At 38.7% G+C, this 18,926-nt stretch overlaps 1 protein-coding gene across 1 annotated transcript in view; it reads right to left on the reverse strand.

Annotated features, from left to right (window-relative positions):
- The window catches only part of hpse2 (heparanase 2), a 48,888-nt gene that overhangs the window by 17,322 nt on the left and 12,640 nt on the right, over positions 1–18,926 (reverse strand). Inside the window, exons 4-5 of the mRNA XM_029521555.1 lie at positions 2,188–2,361; positions 991–1,162 (exon numbers count right to left, since the gene is read on the reverse strand). Of these exons, the coding sequence (XP_029377415.1) occupies positions 991–1,162; positions 2,188–2,361 (346 nt within the window). The remainder of the gene's footprint in view (positions 1–990; positions 1,163–2,187; positions 2,362–18,926) is intronic.

Consider the following 18,926-nt stretch of genomic DNA (forward strand, 5'->3'; position numbering starts at 1 on the left):
GAAAATGATTCTATCTGAGAGTTAAAGGATAAAACCAGTGGCTTTCATTGTTTTGAACTAATTCTTAACAAAACATTAATATGTTGCTGAGCATTGTTATTATTAAATTATTATTAATTATTATTGATTCATTATTAGCATCATGTTTAGTTTATATAGTTAGAGAGACAATATCAGTAAAAATTAGAAAAGCCATTATAACAGGAATTGCTCATATTATTGTGTTACAAAAATTCATCTTTGTTTGTGCAACCATCCGTTATGTGATTTTGACTTACTTCAGAGGCTCTGGATGTAATTTCTGTGGGCAGGAGAATTGCGTCACAACACCATCAACAAGAAGACTGTCTTGCATGGGGATTACATATTATTAAATAGTTTCCCGCGTTACCATATGGAAATAATTTTGCTCTCTCAAAGGATATTTGATGTTCACTGTGACATCATTAATACAGCAGGAAGGTTTTTAGTTTTCATTCCGACCTAAGTTGAATCAGAAACTGTCAAAAAGTTTATCTGACCTTTCTCTTTCCTCTAGATAACAGAAAATAATAAAGTACAGATGATGTACAAATAACAAGCAGAATACTAAACTAAGTATATAAGCTACGACAAGAAACTGATCTCTAGAGGGGACAGGCTGCAGTTAAAAGAGAGCTGTTAGCTAAGTCTTGAGAGTCTAACTGAAGCTGGTGGAGCTCCTGGGTAAAACCAGCAGGTGGGACATTGTGCCGTCACATTATCAATCAGATGACACTTTATTTAGGCTGACACGGTATAACTGGAGCTGAGACCCTGAAACCTGGAGCGTGGAAATCCATAAACACTGAATGCTAACACAATGTGTGTGTATGTGTGGGTGCATTAAATAGAATAAAAAGTTCCAAACAGCTGCAGCATACTTTCCACTACCTTTACCCTTTGTTAGGTTACGGATAGCCTAACAAGGAATGGAATCATGCCCAATTAGTGCTGTGCTGGTTGACTCACCCGTCCAGCAGCAGGATGGCATTCTTCCGGGGGCGTCCTGCATTGGGGCCATAGAGGTGAGCTCGGTGGTAGTAGCGTACAGATTGCAGCAGGGTCCGCAGCTTGGTGTAGTCCTGAGCCAACTGACTACTGTTAATTGCTCGACCCACCATGCTGCGGTAAGCATTCGGCTCTGGAAGAGGAGACAGAGCAGAGTGAGCCAGAGAGATAACGTTTATACAAGCAACAGTGGGGAGGAGGTAGAGAATATTATTGTTGTTGTAGTCTGATCTTGCTCTCCTAGAGAGTATCCAACAGGCAGCAGAAAAAGGGATAATTGGGCAATTCGCAATAAATTCAGACAGATGGACTCTGTGTCAGGGGAATGGTCCAAGCACACAGGGTGGCCTTATAGAAGGAAGGGAGTTTTTTCCTCAAAAGTAGGATAACTAAGCTTTTGCAGAACCACTGCTGTTTGACAACTGAAGAGCAATGTATTTATATCTAATCCGCTTTCTGTTTGAGCTTTAAAATAAAACTCTGTATCTGTATGCAGCTATATCTACGTTGTATTTCTACAAAAACATCATCTGAATATTATTTGCAAATAACAAAGGATTGACTTTTTCTTTCAACTGCAAAATCTCTGTGTGTTCACCACGGTTCAAGGCCTCCTAAAATTTACACATAGTCAAATCCATGGATTTTGTATTGTACTTTTCGCTCAGGCTAGTGAAGTTTCCTATGTCCTCTTCATTATGGGCGAAGTGGAAGGAAAATATGAAGCGATGCGCAGCAGGAGAACATAGGGCAGCAGAGTGTGAAATGCTGCTCCCCAGGAACACAGATGATTTGGATGACACGAGGAGTAGCAGTTCCTTTCATCCCTGAATGAACCCCCGCTTTGACCATGAATCTGCTAGACACAGACTGACTGTTATCTCTCTGACCAGCAAATGTTACGTGAACAAAATATGCAACTTCCCTCTCTAGTACAATTTTAGTACAGGTAAAGCATCCAAATCATGTAAATATCCTGTAATTGACCACATCTCCAATGAAGCATTTCCTTTTTTTATTGACCTTTTCTGAGTCTTAAGTTTTCCCACATAACTCAATTATGTAAATTAGTAAAAACTGAAGGCCCTAACACACACGGCTTTACTGTTTTACTGAGACCTGTCGTCTCTGTAGTATGCAGAGTACTGCAGCACTTACCATTGCCCAGCTCCCAGGAAATGTTGTACTTTTTGCCAGCACTGTACTTCAGGAGGCTCAGGGTGGAGGAAGTGTTCCAGGAGTTGTCTGGGTTTCTGTGCAGTGCATTAAGCCCCAGGATCAGGTGCAGACCAGCACAGTCGGCGAAGTTGTACAGTTTGTCTAAAGACCTGGCTGGGAGAAACCCACAAAGCAGTTGTAACTTTGATTCTTTGAGGCAACTGGAGTCATGTGAACATGGGAACATGATGGAGACCATGTGGAACTCACTGATCTACCCTGATCAACTGTTTCCCATGCCCATGTACTGTAGGAATCCACTTCAACACTTGTGCTCTTTGTGCCAAAACCACATGCATTTAGAGCTATCTTTCCCAATATGATTACTTGTACTTTCATGTAATTGACAATTATACAATAAACTGCTTTAATTCTAATTAGAAGCACAAACTAAAACATTTATATAGAAAACATTTTTGTATAAAAAAAATCTGTAATGAGCATGAGGATGTCATCAAGTTCATATCTAACATCTCTGGCTAAAACTTCAGTATTGTGTATTTCATGTTGTAAGGAACTCTGCAAATCCTCAATGCTGAGAAAGAGAAAAAAAATTGAAGCATCATGAAATGAAGTGATTGGAAAAACATTGGGTTTGTGCATTTAAACAAACAAACTCTTTCCCATGTGACCCTTAAGAGTTGCTCCTTCTAAATTCTTCAACCTCAGTAAATTGTAACATACACAATTAGCAAAAGAAGATTGCATTTCTCGGCAGTAATGTGTATGGAATTTCTGTGTGTACTGTGTTTTGGATAAACTATAAACTACTGCTGGGGATTTCAGATGCAATCACTTGGCATGCTCCAGGTACTAAACTTGTAGCGCACGTGACATGTGCCCATTTGTCCACTGAGAGGACAGCTGAGTTTCATCTTCAGCAGCATTCAGTGAGAATCCAGACAGACTGATTTTCCCATCATGGACTCCTGTGGTGATGTGCTCCTCAAAGCTGCTAACACGGGATGGTTCTGTTCTGCAGCTGACTGCTCACTCACGTTTATGTCTGCTGTCTCCATCAAAACACATTTCTTTCACTGAGCACAAAGGGACGAGCGCCCACCACAGTTGTTGGCATATGGTAAGAGTGCCAAAAGTGTTTGTTTATATTTTTATGTGTGACTGCAGGCTCCTGCTGGATACCTCAGGCTCTTGTTTTGAAATTGAATCTGTTTGGAGTCATTCCATTATCATAAATATTACCCTGAACTCCGACCCTTATTTCCTAGGCTCAACAGGAAACAGATGAAGATTGTTTGCCGGTCTGGTTCCTGCTAGAATTTGCTCTCAACTGTGAGTTTGGCACCAGCCAAGCAGAGCAACTGATTGCTCTGTCCAATGTGGACTAACCCTATTCCAAAAAGGAGAGAAAACCAGTGTGCATGCAAGGCCATTATTCTGGATGCATGCAAGCTTCTGTAAAACTATCATATTTAATAAATCGATGTGAGAGGCATAAATGTCTGACTTTAGGGACAGAATACATTTGAACACTTAATAATGCTTATTATGTCACGCGTAGGCTCAAATGCGTTTTTTGATTCAGCATTTACTGCAAGCCTTCAAATAGAGCAGTGGTTATGTATACTCCACAGAGCAAACACAGAGAACAGAACAGTTTCCATCAATTTAAGGGCAAAGCCTGAAAACAAACAAACAAGCATCCATAATGAAGCTGCAATACACCCATTGCAGCTAGCAACATCATTCTTTGGGAGGGTATGGAAGGGTATTGCTCCTGAATAAACTTTCTGTTTTCCATCTCATTAATAACCACCAATAATGTTATTATCATAACTCCTTCCCTCTGTGGTTAAATCAGTGGTGTCTCTTTGCAGGAGCAGAGTTAGGAGCAACAGCAGAGAGAAAGTAGCGCCAGATGTGGCTGTCAGGATGAGTGATTCCAGGCCTTTCCTCACCTGACATCTGAGCAGAAGGCAACCAGCCTTGCTCATGCAACACCAGCACACACATCATAAAGGCATCATGAGGTATATTAAGCCACCAAAAATACAGTTTCTGCTGGAAGCTCTGAGAGCAGCAAGCACGATCAAATAAATGTCTACGTGTTAATGTGTTAGTTTGGCTCCTGGAGAATTTTACTACTCATGCTATTTAACCAGTGGCTTTACCAGAGTGTCTCTGCAAATTAAGGGGCATGTTGACTGGGGAAGGCAGATGGGGAAGGGGAGGCAAAGGTTTAATGCGCTGCGCACAATACCTTCCATTTTCTGCTAACAAATGACTTTCAAATCATAAGAGCTTTATGCTTCATGATTCTGTCATTTATTCCACTCTTAAGGATAGCTGAATAAAATCAATGTCACTTTTTTTTTATATTAATTAGAGTTAAGTTATCATATGTAATAGATCGGTGACTCTCAGTGTATGGTCTATCCTACCAGGGGTTTCCAGGCAAAAAGGTAACCATTTATACTCCCAGATTTCAGGTCAATCTTTGATTGTATACAGAAACGCATCAGATGAAAAACAGAGGATTAAAGATTTAGTTACATATCGAGCACAGAGGGCAGAGGACAGTGCTATTACCTCTGACGGATTAAAGCTGTGTCCTTCTACACATATTAAATACAAATTAGGAATTCAATCTTCAATTGCATCATTATGCTGATGAGATGGTGCAAGGTGGTCTATTGCAGCTATCAGCAGATGTATTGCGACCACCTTTCCTGAGCTTAGTAAGTGGTGGCATGAAGACATTCCCCTTTTTATTCATGAAAATAAGATTAAGCTGCTTAATGGGAGCATCACTGTGTCTGTTATTTCCACTTGTTTTGTTTAATGATCAGCAGGAATAAAAACTCATGTATTTAGGAACCATGTATCTTTCTTGCATATTAAGTTTTACAGCCAGCTTGGAACATAAAAAAACTAAAAGCAGCTCTTCTATTTAATCAGCAAATAAGACTCTGAAACTGGAATTGATCTAAGCAACGAGCTTTTACAGACTGTTTACAGAAATCTTTTAACTTTTAGTATGCTATGAACACCTGGGGTCAAAGAACAGAAACAGACTGAAAGGGATTACAAACAAATGGAGTGCAGGTGAAACCGAGAACTCAACAAATTGGTTGTAATCCTGTTCATCCCCTTTCTAAAGAATTAATCATACAAGCAAGCAGGAGCGTTAAACATCTTCTATGCAGTCACTTTTTTCACACTGGAAATATATAAGGAAAAAATGTTGTCTGTACTGTGCATGCTGTGCCGCTTTTACACCTGCATTCAGCGTTGGAAGGTTTTAATCATCATGTGAAGACAAAAGCCAATCTGTGCCCAGTGAAGAGTTTGAATGGTGCTTTTATTTATTTTCACTCAGATTTCTTCTGTAAGTGACATGATAACAAAATGTGCAACCATATATGTAAAAAAAAAACATTCTATAAAAAATGTATTTGTGTTTCATGGACCACATTTAACACGTTTATCCTAATTAAAGTAAATAATAATTGGAACAAATATCGATCATGAAAATAATGTTTAACTGCAGCTCTACTTGCATTGGAGCATTTTAACTGTGTTACCTAACATGTATCACTACAGTTAGCCATACATTTTCTTATTCTAGGTAAACAGGACAGACTATAGAAGAGCATATCCCTTTAATTGTGGACATTCTCAATCAAACCTGGTGACCAGATGCCAACACTTCTGTTGGTTTGCGCATGACAACAATGGCTACCAGCCTCAGCTCTAACTTTAGTGTTACTGGCCAGCATAGCAAAGTCCTCATTCATCGTTTTCCTCAAAAGAGAAAAGGATGTCGGGTAGCTCCACCCTACTGGTGTCAGGAAAGCGGCAGATCACTTGGACAAAACATGAAAGAGCTCCTATACAGTCCTTGAACTACAAATATGTGATTTTAGTTGGTCAAAGTAATGACATTACCAAGAGACTGTGGGGGTGTGTGCGCACATGCAAGCACTCACTATCACAGCTGCATAATGCTGAAGAGGAGAAATACATTAAGAATCATTGAAATATTGAGATGAATGCTGAGGTTAGGGTGAAATAGCAGCACTTATTGTTATTGGAGTGTCTCAAATGGAAACAGTACAAATGATCTACTGTTTCACAAACACAGACATTCCCAATAAATCAGGCAAACGTGAAACTGCCATTACTTCTGTTGGACGTATCAAACCAATAACAAATGCTGCACAACGCTGTGACACCGAATGATCTCTTAAAGTCAACATCATTATTCAATTTGCTGTTTTTGTAAGAATGGTAGTTTCTTATGTTGTAATATGGTTTCAAGTGAGTCTCAGAATTCTCAGTTACACGTAACACAATGAAGGCCTGTCTGAGAGGTCGGACTTCAGCGGACTCACTCAGCTACAAACTTCTCTTTTATCTTTGAAACAGTCCAGCTAGAAACAAGCAGAACAAACCCAAGAAAGCTGTGTGTGCCTGCATGTGTATGCATGTGCCCGCGTGTATGCATGTGTTGGCGTGCCTTTGTGTATTTGTATGTAACGGAAAGAGCGGGGTCTGGATATTGTCAAGCTGTCTATCTGATAGAAAAGCCAGCTCATTGAAGCAGAGAGGCCGGCAGCATCAGTCAGCGCTATGCCTCATTTCTGCAGCCCTGCATATTCCCTCAAACTCTGAAGTACACATAGGTTTGTGTACACTCTCTAAGCACTCACACAAACAGTGTTTGCTGGTTTATATACCACACACATGAACCAGACAACCATCTGAACTCTCCAATGAAACCCCATCATTAGTGAGTCACTGTCAGCTGATGAGAGTTACATCCTCTTTACATTATACTGACGATCACTTTATTTACATTCAGTACTTGCCCTGCACAAGGAAATACAAAATACTGTCGGATAGGTTTGTAAGACGTATCAGCTTCTGAGTCCTGAAAAACAGGTTCACTTAACCAAGTTATAAAAACAAAACTTGAGAAGACAAAGAAATATTTAAAAATTGTAGCAGACAGGAACGAGCAATAAAAAACTATTTAGGGAATTCTCCCAACATCTGAAACGTTCATATTTCACAAAGAAGGCCAAAGAAGGCCAAAGCCGGCCAAAGCAGTCCGGGTTTGGATTGAAGTCATGTTAACAGCCTGTACCCATGATTTATTCAGAGGGAACAAGCAGCATCTTCCCTCATTTGCTCCCTTAATATTTCAATCCAGCTGATTTGTAGCAACAACTCCTGTTTTGGACTTCAGAAACGTAGACACGTTCCTACCATCATTTGCATTTCCTTGTTTGTATTTCCTTAACAGAAAACCTTGTTTTCTATCTCTGGTTTCGTTCAGTATAGATATATAATGACTTGCTGCAAAGCACAGCTTACTGCCACATCAAATGTCAATTTGAATGTTTAGTCCCATCAAAGTCAGCCTGGAACATACAGCACACACACATACACACAAAAGAAGACTTGAGCTGAGTTCTGGCTTGCTTTAAAAGCCAAATACAAACCAAATCCTCAAGAGACATGTGCAGACAGGGGAGAAGGCTGTTTAGAGAAATTAATTCTGAGCCTTTTTTCCCGTTTATGGATACAATGTGTTTTTCCATATCTAAAGATGCACATCTTGCACTCTAGTGCACTTAAAAAAGAATCTTAAGTGTCCTTGAACACAATCTCATCAGAGTTTAAAATGCAGACAAAGGATTTCCATTATTGATTATCATAGAATACTCAAAAATACATGTGCATGAAATTACATCACATACGCACATGCAAGTGCAGACATGTCAGTAATTTCCCTGTCAGCTGTAACAATTAGCATCAGCTTGAAGTGTGCAGCTAGACACACACACACACACACACACGCTAAAACAAACACTAAATTGGCATTAAAAGCTCAGTGGGGAAAAGCACAATGGATGCAGCCACTCTCAAACTGCGCATCCTTCAAATTGTCCTTATCATGCTGGGGACAATTGTTGATGACAGTAGTTGGGGTTTAACCAGATGGACTGCAAAGTCATTTAACATTTATTCCTAACACACACCACGTGCACACATTTAGCCACATACCAGTCGTGACAGATTTGGAAGTAAACTGCTAAAAAATCCAGGAAGACCCAAGTGTGCTGCATTTATCATCGGCTCCTCCATCATGGCTTCGCTTTTCTCCACCAGCTCCATTGGTTGGTCTCACAGTTCCCTGGCTTATGTTTCTTATTGGATCAGATCCTCCACTAACCAGACCCTCTGTGGCTACAGAAAAAGACTATGTGAATGGAGCAAGGTCATCTGAAGACTGACGTTTCCGATTCACAATTTTAAAAAAGGATAGTCAAAAGTTGAAGAACAGCTACCAATGCAGTTTGATCATTCATCCAAATTGGTGAAAGCCAGACAAGGATACTGTTACGGTCGCTGTATCGAAAGCTATTAAATGTGGTAGTTTGCTATGTTCGCATGGTGTATCTGCGATTTATCCTGATGTTAACTTGACACTGCATGTTAGGGTTGCGCAGAGGGAGAAATATGGTTCCAATATAGTTCGAGTCTGTGCTGCTCCACCAGTGTGTTGCACAGAACCCAACGCCTCCATGTTTACACACACACACACACACACACACACACACACATCTCCACATGGACTCTTCTTTCATACAGGGTGGCTCCACTCCAGCAAAAACCATCCAGGTCAAACCACTTTTCTATTTTGGAAGAATGTTAGATATGTGGAGGGCACCTGTTTTCAATTCTGTTGGTAGAGGGGGACTGATGTGTTTGTGTGCACGTGTGTGAGCGTGCATGTGTGTGTGGAAACAACAGTGTGAGAGAGAAAGAGATTACCTCAATCTGTGAATTTGCTGTGACTAGACCTGTGTGTGGCCCTCCTCTGTAACTAAGTGTAAGGAGATGCAGAGCAAGTTGGCTGAGCTGGTGAGTAAGATGAGTGGTATGTTAACACACACTGTTCTCAATGTAAAGAACATCCACTCTCAGCACCTCTGTGTGTGCTCCAGCCCAGGCAACAGGCTGCATTATACAACAAATCAAAGACAGAGATGTGGACAAAATAACATCAGCCGCCTTTCATTGGCTTTGGGTCATGTAACTCAAACCACTTGTTGGGGGAACAGGGTGTGAGGGAAATGTGTATGGGGTGTGAGTGGTTTTCCCATGTGTTTGGCAATGGCCACTGTCTATCATTCCCTAATGGGAAAAATCTGATTTTTTTAATACTAATGACCTCACCATGTTTGGCTTGTACCGAAACAAGGTGTGTGAGACATTTTCAGGTCCCCTCTTTGTGTTTGCACTGGAGCTACCAAGTAACCACAACCAAAGGAGAAAGAATTGAACATCCATGAGCTAAAAATGCTATCAATCATCCCACTGCTATGAAATCACAGTCCGTTCACTAGTTCTTGTATCTGAATGAAGGTCCGTCTCTGTCGTCAACAAATAAATCTCTTAATTACAAGATGTTTTGAGTAGTTTTTGAAACCCTGAGGCCAAAGTGAAGTCACAGCAGTCAACTCCTTTCACAGTCAAAAATGATGTTGAAGTGATTTTAAAAGTTAGTGTTATATAATTGTCTTAAAGGCATGTGGGGAAAAAAATCATCTTTTGAAACTCATCAGAAATCCTCAAGTATTCAAGCCTATCAGTGGGTGGTCCAGTGTGTCTTACTGACAGCTAAACTGGCAGTTGTAGACCAAATGTAAGCAAACTTGCGTAACTGCAGCCAAAGAAAACAGCATCCTGCTAGAAGTTGTGTAAAGAATAAGGACAACACCGTTTACCAATCACACTGACCAATCTCAAAGCTCCACTAATCCATTTTTTACATCAACAACTGATCTTGACTCATCCATAATTATCCAGCTCCTCTTTCGTTTTCTCACTACACAGCTTAATAGCATCTTTTATTATTCCTGTTTTTAACATTTTAACATTTTCAATTACGTGAAATAAAAAAACAAAACAAATAAACAAAAAAAAAAAAACAAACCCTAAAAGCTTTTACATTTTCAAGATGTTCACAGTGCTACATGTGAGTAGCTTAGTAGCTGTCTTGCATGAAAAATTACATTAATCATGACATTTTCTCTGGTGTAAATTTGTTCGGTGGCTTCTTCAACAAGCCAAAGTCTAATATGCAGCCAACATGTCTGACATGTGTCCATGTTTGTAAAAAGGAGGGAGATGTTCGAGAGCTAACCTTCCCCTTTGAAGGCGTGTCACAGCATGTTGTGTTCTGTCACCCACTGAGTCTGACTGATACTGTCACTGACAATTATGAACGAGGACAGCTTGATGACATTATGACAAGTAAAGGACAATATATATAGACAATGAAGAAGAGCCATGATATGCAGTTTTATGTACTCAAATAAAGCATGTTATTTAATCTCTGTTGGATGACAGGGCTCTGAAAGGCCAGGCTTGATTTAAAGAGAGGGCTTTCAAAATTAAACATATCACATGGTACAAAAACTGCCAACAGGCCCAGGAGGCTTTAGTTCTGTGCAGCATCTCTTTGAACGTTGGCGATAAGACAAAGATATTTGCATCACAGCCATACCTGACATTTTTACTCCCGGAGATTAGTAACGCTGTCACCTCCAAATAGGATGGTTGTGAAGTTTCTGCTTCTTATCTGGTTAGCCATCTTGTCGCACACCTCTGCTGATACTATAATTGAGCACAGATTACTCTGTAATTGCAGAGAAACAAGATTCCTCTGGGCAGATAGAGTGAAACAAAAGGGAGGTTTGACCAGAGCTTTACCGCCCCTGAACCATCAAAGAGTTTGGATGTAAAATTATGTCTGCGGGCCTTTCCATGAAACACCTGCTCAGGCTGGTGTTCGTTGATTACTCATCTATGGGAAGAGGGTTTTTAAGCTCTTAGCAAATGCCTCTGTGGGCCACCTGGAAATTCATTATGTTTAAAAATTGAAAGACGAGGAAAACCAAGGAAAAACAAAACATTTGTTTGGAGTATTTAGGAGTATTGCTACATTCCCAGATCAGCAAGGGTACCTTTGATCCCACAGTATTTGATGGATGAGGGTTATGGAGACCAGATCCCAGGCTGGGCAGCAAAGAAAACACAGGGTATCCCAGACTGTTTCACTGCTAGAATAATCGCCATAATCAGAGCAATCATCTTCCAATCCAAAACTATATCCACACACATTACTTATGCTTCAATTAAACTGGAGGTTCTGTCTTCAGCTCAATGAGTAGAGCCAGACTAAACAGTCGCATACTCACCATCTTATATCTCACTGCAGAAGTTTTATAGGTAATTATAGCGTCATGATTTCATTTGCTATATTTGTTATTCTGTCCAAATATAATAATGTATAATTAACCTAATTGAATAAATGACACGATAACAACTTTAAAAATCTAGTCAATTATGTGATAATTATTTTCAGATATTTACCTGTAAAAATGTGACCAAATCTTTGCCAATGAGTGTTTGAATAAAGGAATTAATTTTCATAAGCATATTTCAATTCAAAAGATATATTACGAAATTTTAATTCCGACATATTACAAGGTTGGGAAATAATAAAATAGTACGTTGATTTGACTGTATGTTTAGGACTGTTTAAAAAAAAAAAAAAAAAGATCTATGGCTTGTACAATTTAGTGCAGATTGCGATAATAATCACAGACATACAGTATTATCTGGTTTTTGCCGAGGCACACGCTGTGCAGGAGTGCCATTAGTTTTATTACTGTGATAAAATAATGACGCTGAGCTACAGAAATGTAGCTTCATGTAAAAGAGAGAAACAAATCATCATAGTTCTCCAAAACCCTCACAAGTATAGGATGACACTACAGGGGGTACCTGCCTCAGCCAGCCTGACAGCCTCTCTTCCCATAACTCTAAGGTTTTCAGTCCCAGTTGACTTTCTGCAGAAACCTGCTATAACAAGGCTGGGACTTGTCCCAGCACTCTGATGGATATTCCTGCCAGATGTTTGGGGAGAAAGGATGAAACTTTTTCCAACCTTTCACCTCAACAAATATCTCCCAAAGTCTCAAAACATCTTTTCATCAGTCTCATTGTCCAGCTGCATACCTCTGAGTCTGTCTACTGATTATAAATATCTAACTGCTTTTCCACATTTGAAAACATTTTTTCTCTATTTGTAATTTGTGAAAGTGTGAGCAGAAGTTTTATTTGTTTTACAATTCTGTTTTGTTTAACTGGTCAGTTAAGATTTGAGGTTTGGATAATAGCCTGATTTAGCTTTAACTTTCACACTCTCTTGCAGTGGTGCTTTCAAGAGATGCACAAACAGTAATGTCCAATAATGAATAAAGCACACGCTTAATTAATCACACACACCTCCCACAGTTTTACAAATAAATGCTTACTTATTTACAAAGGCTGAAGGAAACCTAAACAATTTTAGAGATATATCAAATTGTTACAGTGGACTCAGGCATTTGAATAACACTTTTAGTATTTATTTATTGCAGTTATTTTCTAAGTAAAAAAAAACAAGAGAAACTAGTCAAAGTAAATGAAGTAGAGTAAAATGTCTAACCTAATATTAATGTAGCGCTTTTCTTTTAAGTCACGCTGCTGAAATGTAAGTTTTTATATGGAAAAAAAATATCAATGATTTAAACTTATATTCTACCGATATACGTAAATCTAAACACATCCTTGTTGTTTTACTTTGTAAAGCAATGAGCTGATCCTGAAAACGAAAGAGGACAAAACGGCCATCTGGTAATTTGAAACATTACAGGTGACAAGAATTCATACGCAAGTCATCTTAAGTAGAATAAGGTGGCTTTTAAAAGGGATTAGGCCAGTGCAGAGCAAGCAGTTCACATCTGGTGTGACAAGGATGTTTAGGTTACATCTGGAGCATTTGAAAGTGTTTCATGTTGGGAGGAGAAGATGAAATATGAAAGATGTGGGGTAATATTTTTAATGTCTACCCTTACTGCTCAATTACAGGAGACAGATGCATCATTTTATCCTTTTTAAAATAAATAACCCTAACCCTATTTAATAAATACTAACTTTCATCTGAGTTCATCCTAAACTAATATAATGGTATACTAAAAAAAGTATTGTGGACATCAGTTGCCAACATAAAAACACAATCACCTGCAGCTTCCTTTTAGCAGAGTTCAGATGCTGGAGTGAGTGTGAAAAAGCTGTTTTTGGCTTGGCTCTATTTCAGCATCTTTTCTGGACACACAGTGAAGGATTTTGAGGGCAGCAGTGCTCGGCAAGGATTAAACAAACCATGTAGAGCCAGGCTATTAGTGCTATGAGTGGGGCATGCCGGCTAAATCAGATCCCATGTTTCCTCCTCTGCCAGGGAAAAGACCAAGCCAAGCAAAACATCTGCTCCTGGTTAGAGGTGTCGGCTCCTGCCATTCACAGTAGAGGTTCAAAACTTCAGGGAAAGGTTTCACTTGGCCTCTTCTCCTGGGCCACTGCAAGAAGCCTGTATGCTCCCTAAGGGAATATGGCTCGAAGGAAAATAACACAGAAAATTCAATTCCATTTTACCTTTTCTTGCTTCACCCCTCCAACCAAGGCAAATTTCATTACACACTTATGGACTCATAAAATTTTTTCAATAATATAGAGCTGTGTCCTGCAGGCCAGAGTTTCCTCAAAATCAAACAGCTTCAGAGAAAAAAGCTTGGAGGGCACCCAGCCATTATCTGATCATGGGTCTCATCCATGTCTTTCTTTCTGACTGTTTTGATGTGCTGTTTTGTTTAGTTTTTTTTAATTTCTCTACAACACATAAACAGCTCTATATTAGACTAAAATAATTACATTTGTTTTAAATGGACAACAGTGCTTAAAGTGATGAAAGGCCATAAAATTGTTTACATATTTTCTCTGTCATCTTGTAACCAAACCATCAGCTGGCATCTAATAAAACCTCCAAATAAAAACCCAAGTTACCAATTATGGGATACTTATGCCAATTCACAAAAACAGAAACAAAGAGAGACTTTGGCAATTGAGAAAGAAACCAATTTGGTTACACATATAACATTAAGCTTCCATTACTTCTCTAATGAGACAATAAACTAGTCGAAGGTGTCTGATCTTAAGACATTGCCAAACCGCTATCTGTTGCTGATCTCAGTAAAAGTAGGTTACCATCCGAACAGCTGAATCTAAACAACCTTCCATATGTGTTGGACCACACAATATATCCAACAACTGAGTTTCTGGCTGAAGGATTTATTCAAAAGTCTATTTAACCTAAAAACACATAGCCAATCATGCTTCTTTAATTTCAGTATATCACTTATGTTAACTGAATTCAGGTTTAAGCAAAAATCTACGCAGTCCATTAGTACCCAAAGCTGTTGAGTAATCATCATCTTTCACAACAAAAAGAAATGGAAATATTTCACTGTCAGACTGTTTCCTGGAGCTCTGGATTATGTTGTCTGGTTACCAGGTTGTTTGTTATTTAGTTGTTTGTTTGCCGTATGAATCATTGTTTTGGAGGATAGCTGGGCACCTGTAGGGTTGAGGTTTCAAGATGAAAACAGGAAATCAGGCCCTTGTCTGGATTTTTGTACAGATGCAGGCATGCTTGCAATTGGTTTGATGTCGGTGCTGAGCAAAAAAGAATAAAAGCTGATGGGTAATTAGTTGTCGAATCTCATCTGTTCTCAAGAACTAACAGTGCAGTTCCTCTTCAGCTGAGCAGGATGTTAAATTTTTTTTGTTGCTAAATGGGAATTGGAGACAGGAAATATGTCAGTTTGACACTCATTGGTCTTATTTAATAGACAACTCTTTACCAACAAAGAAACCTTGTGGTTGTGGCAGGAGATTTTCCATCAAGTCAACAATTTACAATTTAATTATCACAGTCGGGTACAAATTTTAGTTCCAGTAGAGGAAAGACATTCTTGTCCTTCATTTGAATTTAAATGCAGCTTCGCTGAAGAACAAAGTAGTGTTCACATTTTTCCCTTTGTCATCCACTCTAATCTCACTACTGAGATTCTGAAATATAATTATTTATAATTATATTAGTAATTATTTCAGGAAATTTCAAGAACTTAGAGCGACAGAGGACAAGAGAAGGGAAAAAACATTATTCTCATCAATCTCATTTTAATATTTTTAACTTTCCTTTGTTTTTAGCAAGTACCAGACAGATTTTCTGACCACCACCAACAGCGCCTTCCAGACAGGAAAATTAGGAAGTAGCGTCTTCTCACATCCCATTGCTCTGAGTAAAATGCATGTTGTCTTTTCATGTGAGGGTCAGAGGACAAATACAGCCAGCAGCGATGCCTCTGGAGCAGGTACAGCTTAGTCTCTTTCTCAACACTTCAACAAGGAAAGACATGTTTTCTCAATTACTGTGCCACTTCTTCTTGTTGTTTTCTCTTACAAAACAATGTGAACGTTATTTAGCAGTTGTAAAGACAAAATGTAATTGTACATTCAATCTAAATTCAATAATGATTGATTTCATATGGTATAATATATGGCATTGCCAGCTATATTTGAAATATGTATTTTTTTGAAGCACATGAAAAAAAGAAACACTTAAGGATCTGTTTTCCATCTGTAAGTGTCAGAGATAAGCAGAAATTGACGCCAGTTTTGAAGTAGCTTATAAAAGGTTTTTAGAAACACCCTTTTTTATTAATTTTTTTTTTCATTTGTGTGCTCTGAGGCTGTTATGGAGTCAATGCTGAAGGTACTGCACCCTGAGAACACGCTTACTCAACCTTGAAGGCAAAGATTTACACCACAGGTGTCAGCTTGGTGCATCTTTACACTTCCTGGGATAGTAAATACTTTTCACTCTGAGCAGAAGTGAAAAACCTTTGTATGTCTTACACTGGAAAATGTTATTCTTCTTAAAATGTTCTTATTTCTTTGCTCTCCTCCCTCCTTCTCTCTTTTCCATCTGTCTCTTGCTGTTATTTCACTTTTCACTCCCTCCATCCCCCTTCCCCTTCCCTCTCTTCTCGCTCTTAATCTAACTTTGGTCTCTCTTGCTCTTGTTTTCTCATTCTGAGGGCTCAGAGCTGTGCTGTGAATCTCCAACACAGCAGGACACCATGGTGTGATAGATGGCCTCTGACAAGGTTCAACACAATCCAACCAGCCATATGCTCCAAGTAAAAAAAAAAAAAAAAAAAAAGGAATTAAAGAGGATTCACAAGTGGCCAGAAGTGAAAACACACCAAACTCTTATGCAAGAAACTGTTTCTGGAATTAGAATATTATACGTGGGGATTTTTTTTTCACACTGAGATTAATGTCACTGGAGCTGGAGAACAAACACTGGCAGGCATTTCCTCAGTAGGCAAACCCACACATTCAGGGATATGTTATAAAGAGGAGAAACAATCAATTTCTCAAAAACAAACTATTCAAGCTGTGGTAGAAAGTCAATTTCAATATATAACTATAAGAGAAATTGCTTATTCTTAAGGCAACATACAAGAGGAGTGCAATTTCATTTACATATGTCCCACTAAATCACTGGAAAAATAGCTAACAAGTCATTTATGAAAAGAGATTTAACATCGGAAATTAATGCTAAAATTGGATGGACAACTGTGATATATACTTGTAAGTGCGAATTAAGTTTCTTATCATTGATATTGATAAAATATGCAGTTTCTATTATTAGTTTGTTTATTGAATGTACTGCTATACATGTACTGTAAAACACAGACTTTTTTATGGTATGTTGGAGGGTAAGAATGTGAAGTCTGTGGAATTATCAATCGATAAAAGTCTTTGAATGTGTTAAGTGTAATGGATTTGGTGCCAGATGGTCAGATAGACAATTGATTCACTTGCTGCGACACATTTTTCTTTTTGGAAATAAACCCTTGCTCAAGCCTTCCCCTACAGTGGAACATGTGCCAGAACGAGATATTATGGCACTAAGTGGCTTAGGTTCTTGGATTAGGGCCAAAGCAATGATGATGATGACAGATCAGGTCTTGATTACACTCTACAAGTACCAGAAAAGGAAAGGATCCACTTACTTTGAACACACACATTCACACATGTGTACAGAAATGCCGCAAACATTTGTGTAACACTAATGAGTGTGTTAAATTCCTGTGTAAAAGGCTGAAAGAAGTGTAACATTCTTTAAACCAGGTCAAATCACCTCTCTAAACAGTGGCTACAACACCTAACCAATTACTAGCCCCTTCTTCCAGGGAAAACTTTAATAACAAATATATACAGAGGCACACACAGACACAAACACACGTGCACATACACACAGGGCAATCTCATAAACAACAAATGACAGCTTGAGAGTCAAATTAAGGAAATAAAATGTGTCTCACTGGTAATGAAGGAGGCATGTTTCCCCTCAGGATAACAACTTCATCTGGATCCATACAAAGCTGACACACAGGCGTGCGCGCGCTTACACTCACACACGCTCAAGATATAGGAGGATTTCTACTACACGTCCATCCCGTTTTTTACAAACTGGCTCAGTACACAGTAACATAGTTCCGTGATTTGAAATTTGATATTAAACGTATGTTTTGTACAGTTCTGAGGAAAAATGTGGAGGTTGGATGTCATGCAAAACAATCATAGGAAAGAAAGGACTGCTTTCAAACATTTTCCATGCATCAGGCTATTAAATTGACATTCATTTGCAGGTTGCTGGCACTTGTCTCAGGGCATATTGCAAGCACATGGAATTGCATGTTACATCCATCCGTGATTTAAACAGTGTAGGTATTCTCTCAATCAAAAAAAAAAAAAAAAACGAGAGACTTCTGGGTCTGTGCAGGCCATGTGGAAAGTGTAAAGAGAAAAAGCAACAGACAATATGGCAATCAAGAGTTTGTCACACTGAGGTGACATCACTGCAGATACTTATAAACCGACAAGTTAGGCTGGAAAATAACGTGAAATAAATCAAGACGAAGTATTCTTGTTGTAACAAAGTTCCTCTATCTGTAGATAGTCTTACGTGTTAGATTGTAAAAAACTCCACCTTGTGTGAAACTCAAGCAGTTACAATTGAGTGTTGCAGGGCTGTGCTTTTCCAATGTCTACCATTAATAATTTACTGGGGTTATTGAAAAATAATTTCATATTGAAGATGTACTTAAAAACAAAACATGACATAAAACACATCTGTACTGACATGCACATGGTCACTAAAAGGGCAAATGTAGTGGGCTAAACCCCTGAAAACCACAAACATGAATTAAAATTTTCTTGCAGAGATAGATTTAAGTAAACCACAAAACAAATGAGCCCATCTTGTTTTGAACAGACAACTATTAGCAAGTTTATTTAGTTCAGAAAACTTCTTTGGACTTGGAAATAAAAAAGCTCTGACAATAAATATATTGATCAAATTTATGAACCCGAGTGTTTGTTCTTTTCTTTTAATTTAACTGCACTACTTCAGCTAGCGGCTAGGTTAGTCTCTGGTGGCCAGACGTAGACAATCATTGGCTTCGGTGTTCCCTGCAATTTCAACATGGCAAGATTTCAATTTGCTGTCCCTGGTTCATGCCAACAGCATCGTTCAATGCACTCCTTGGTCTGGTTCTAATACATAATCATCAAGTGTTATATAATCAAGTGTGTTGCTTGTTGGTACTGTGTAATCTAATGCCACAAATAATTAGGCGTGAAACACTACAACCAAAGCGGCCAGAATCCAAAGCCATTTATGT

This window comes from Echeneis naucrates, chromosome 15 (assembly GCF_900963305.1).
Source record: "Echeneis naucrates chromosome 15, fEcheNa1.1, whole genome shotgun sequence".
In the NCBI taxonomy this organism is placed as follows: domain Eukaryota; kingdom Metazoa; phylum Chordata; class Actinopteri; order Carangiformes; family Echeneidae; genus Echeneis; species Echeneis naucrates.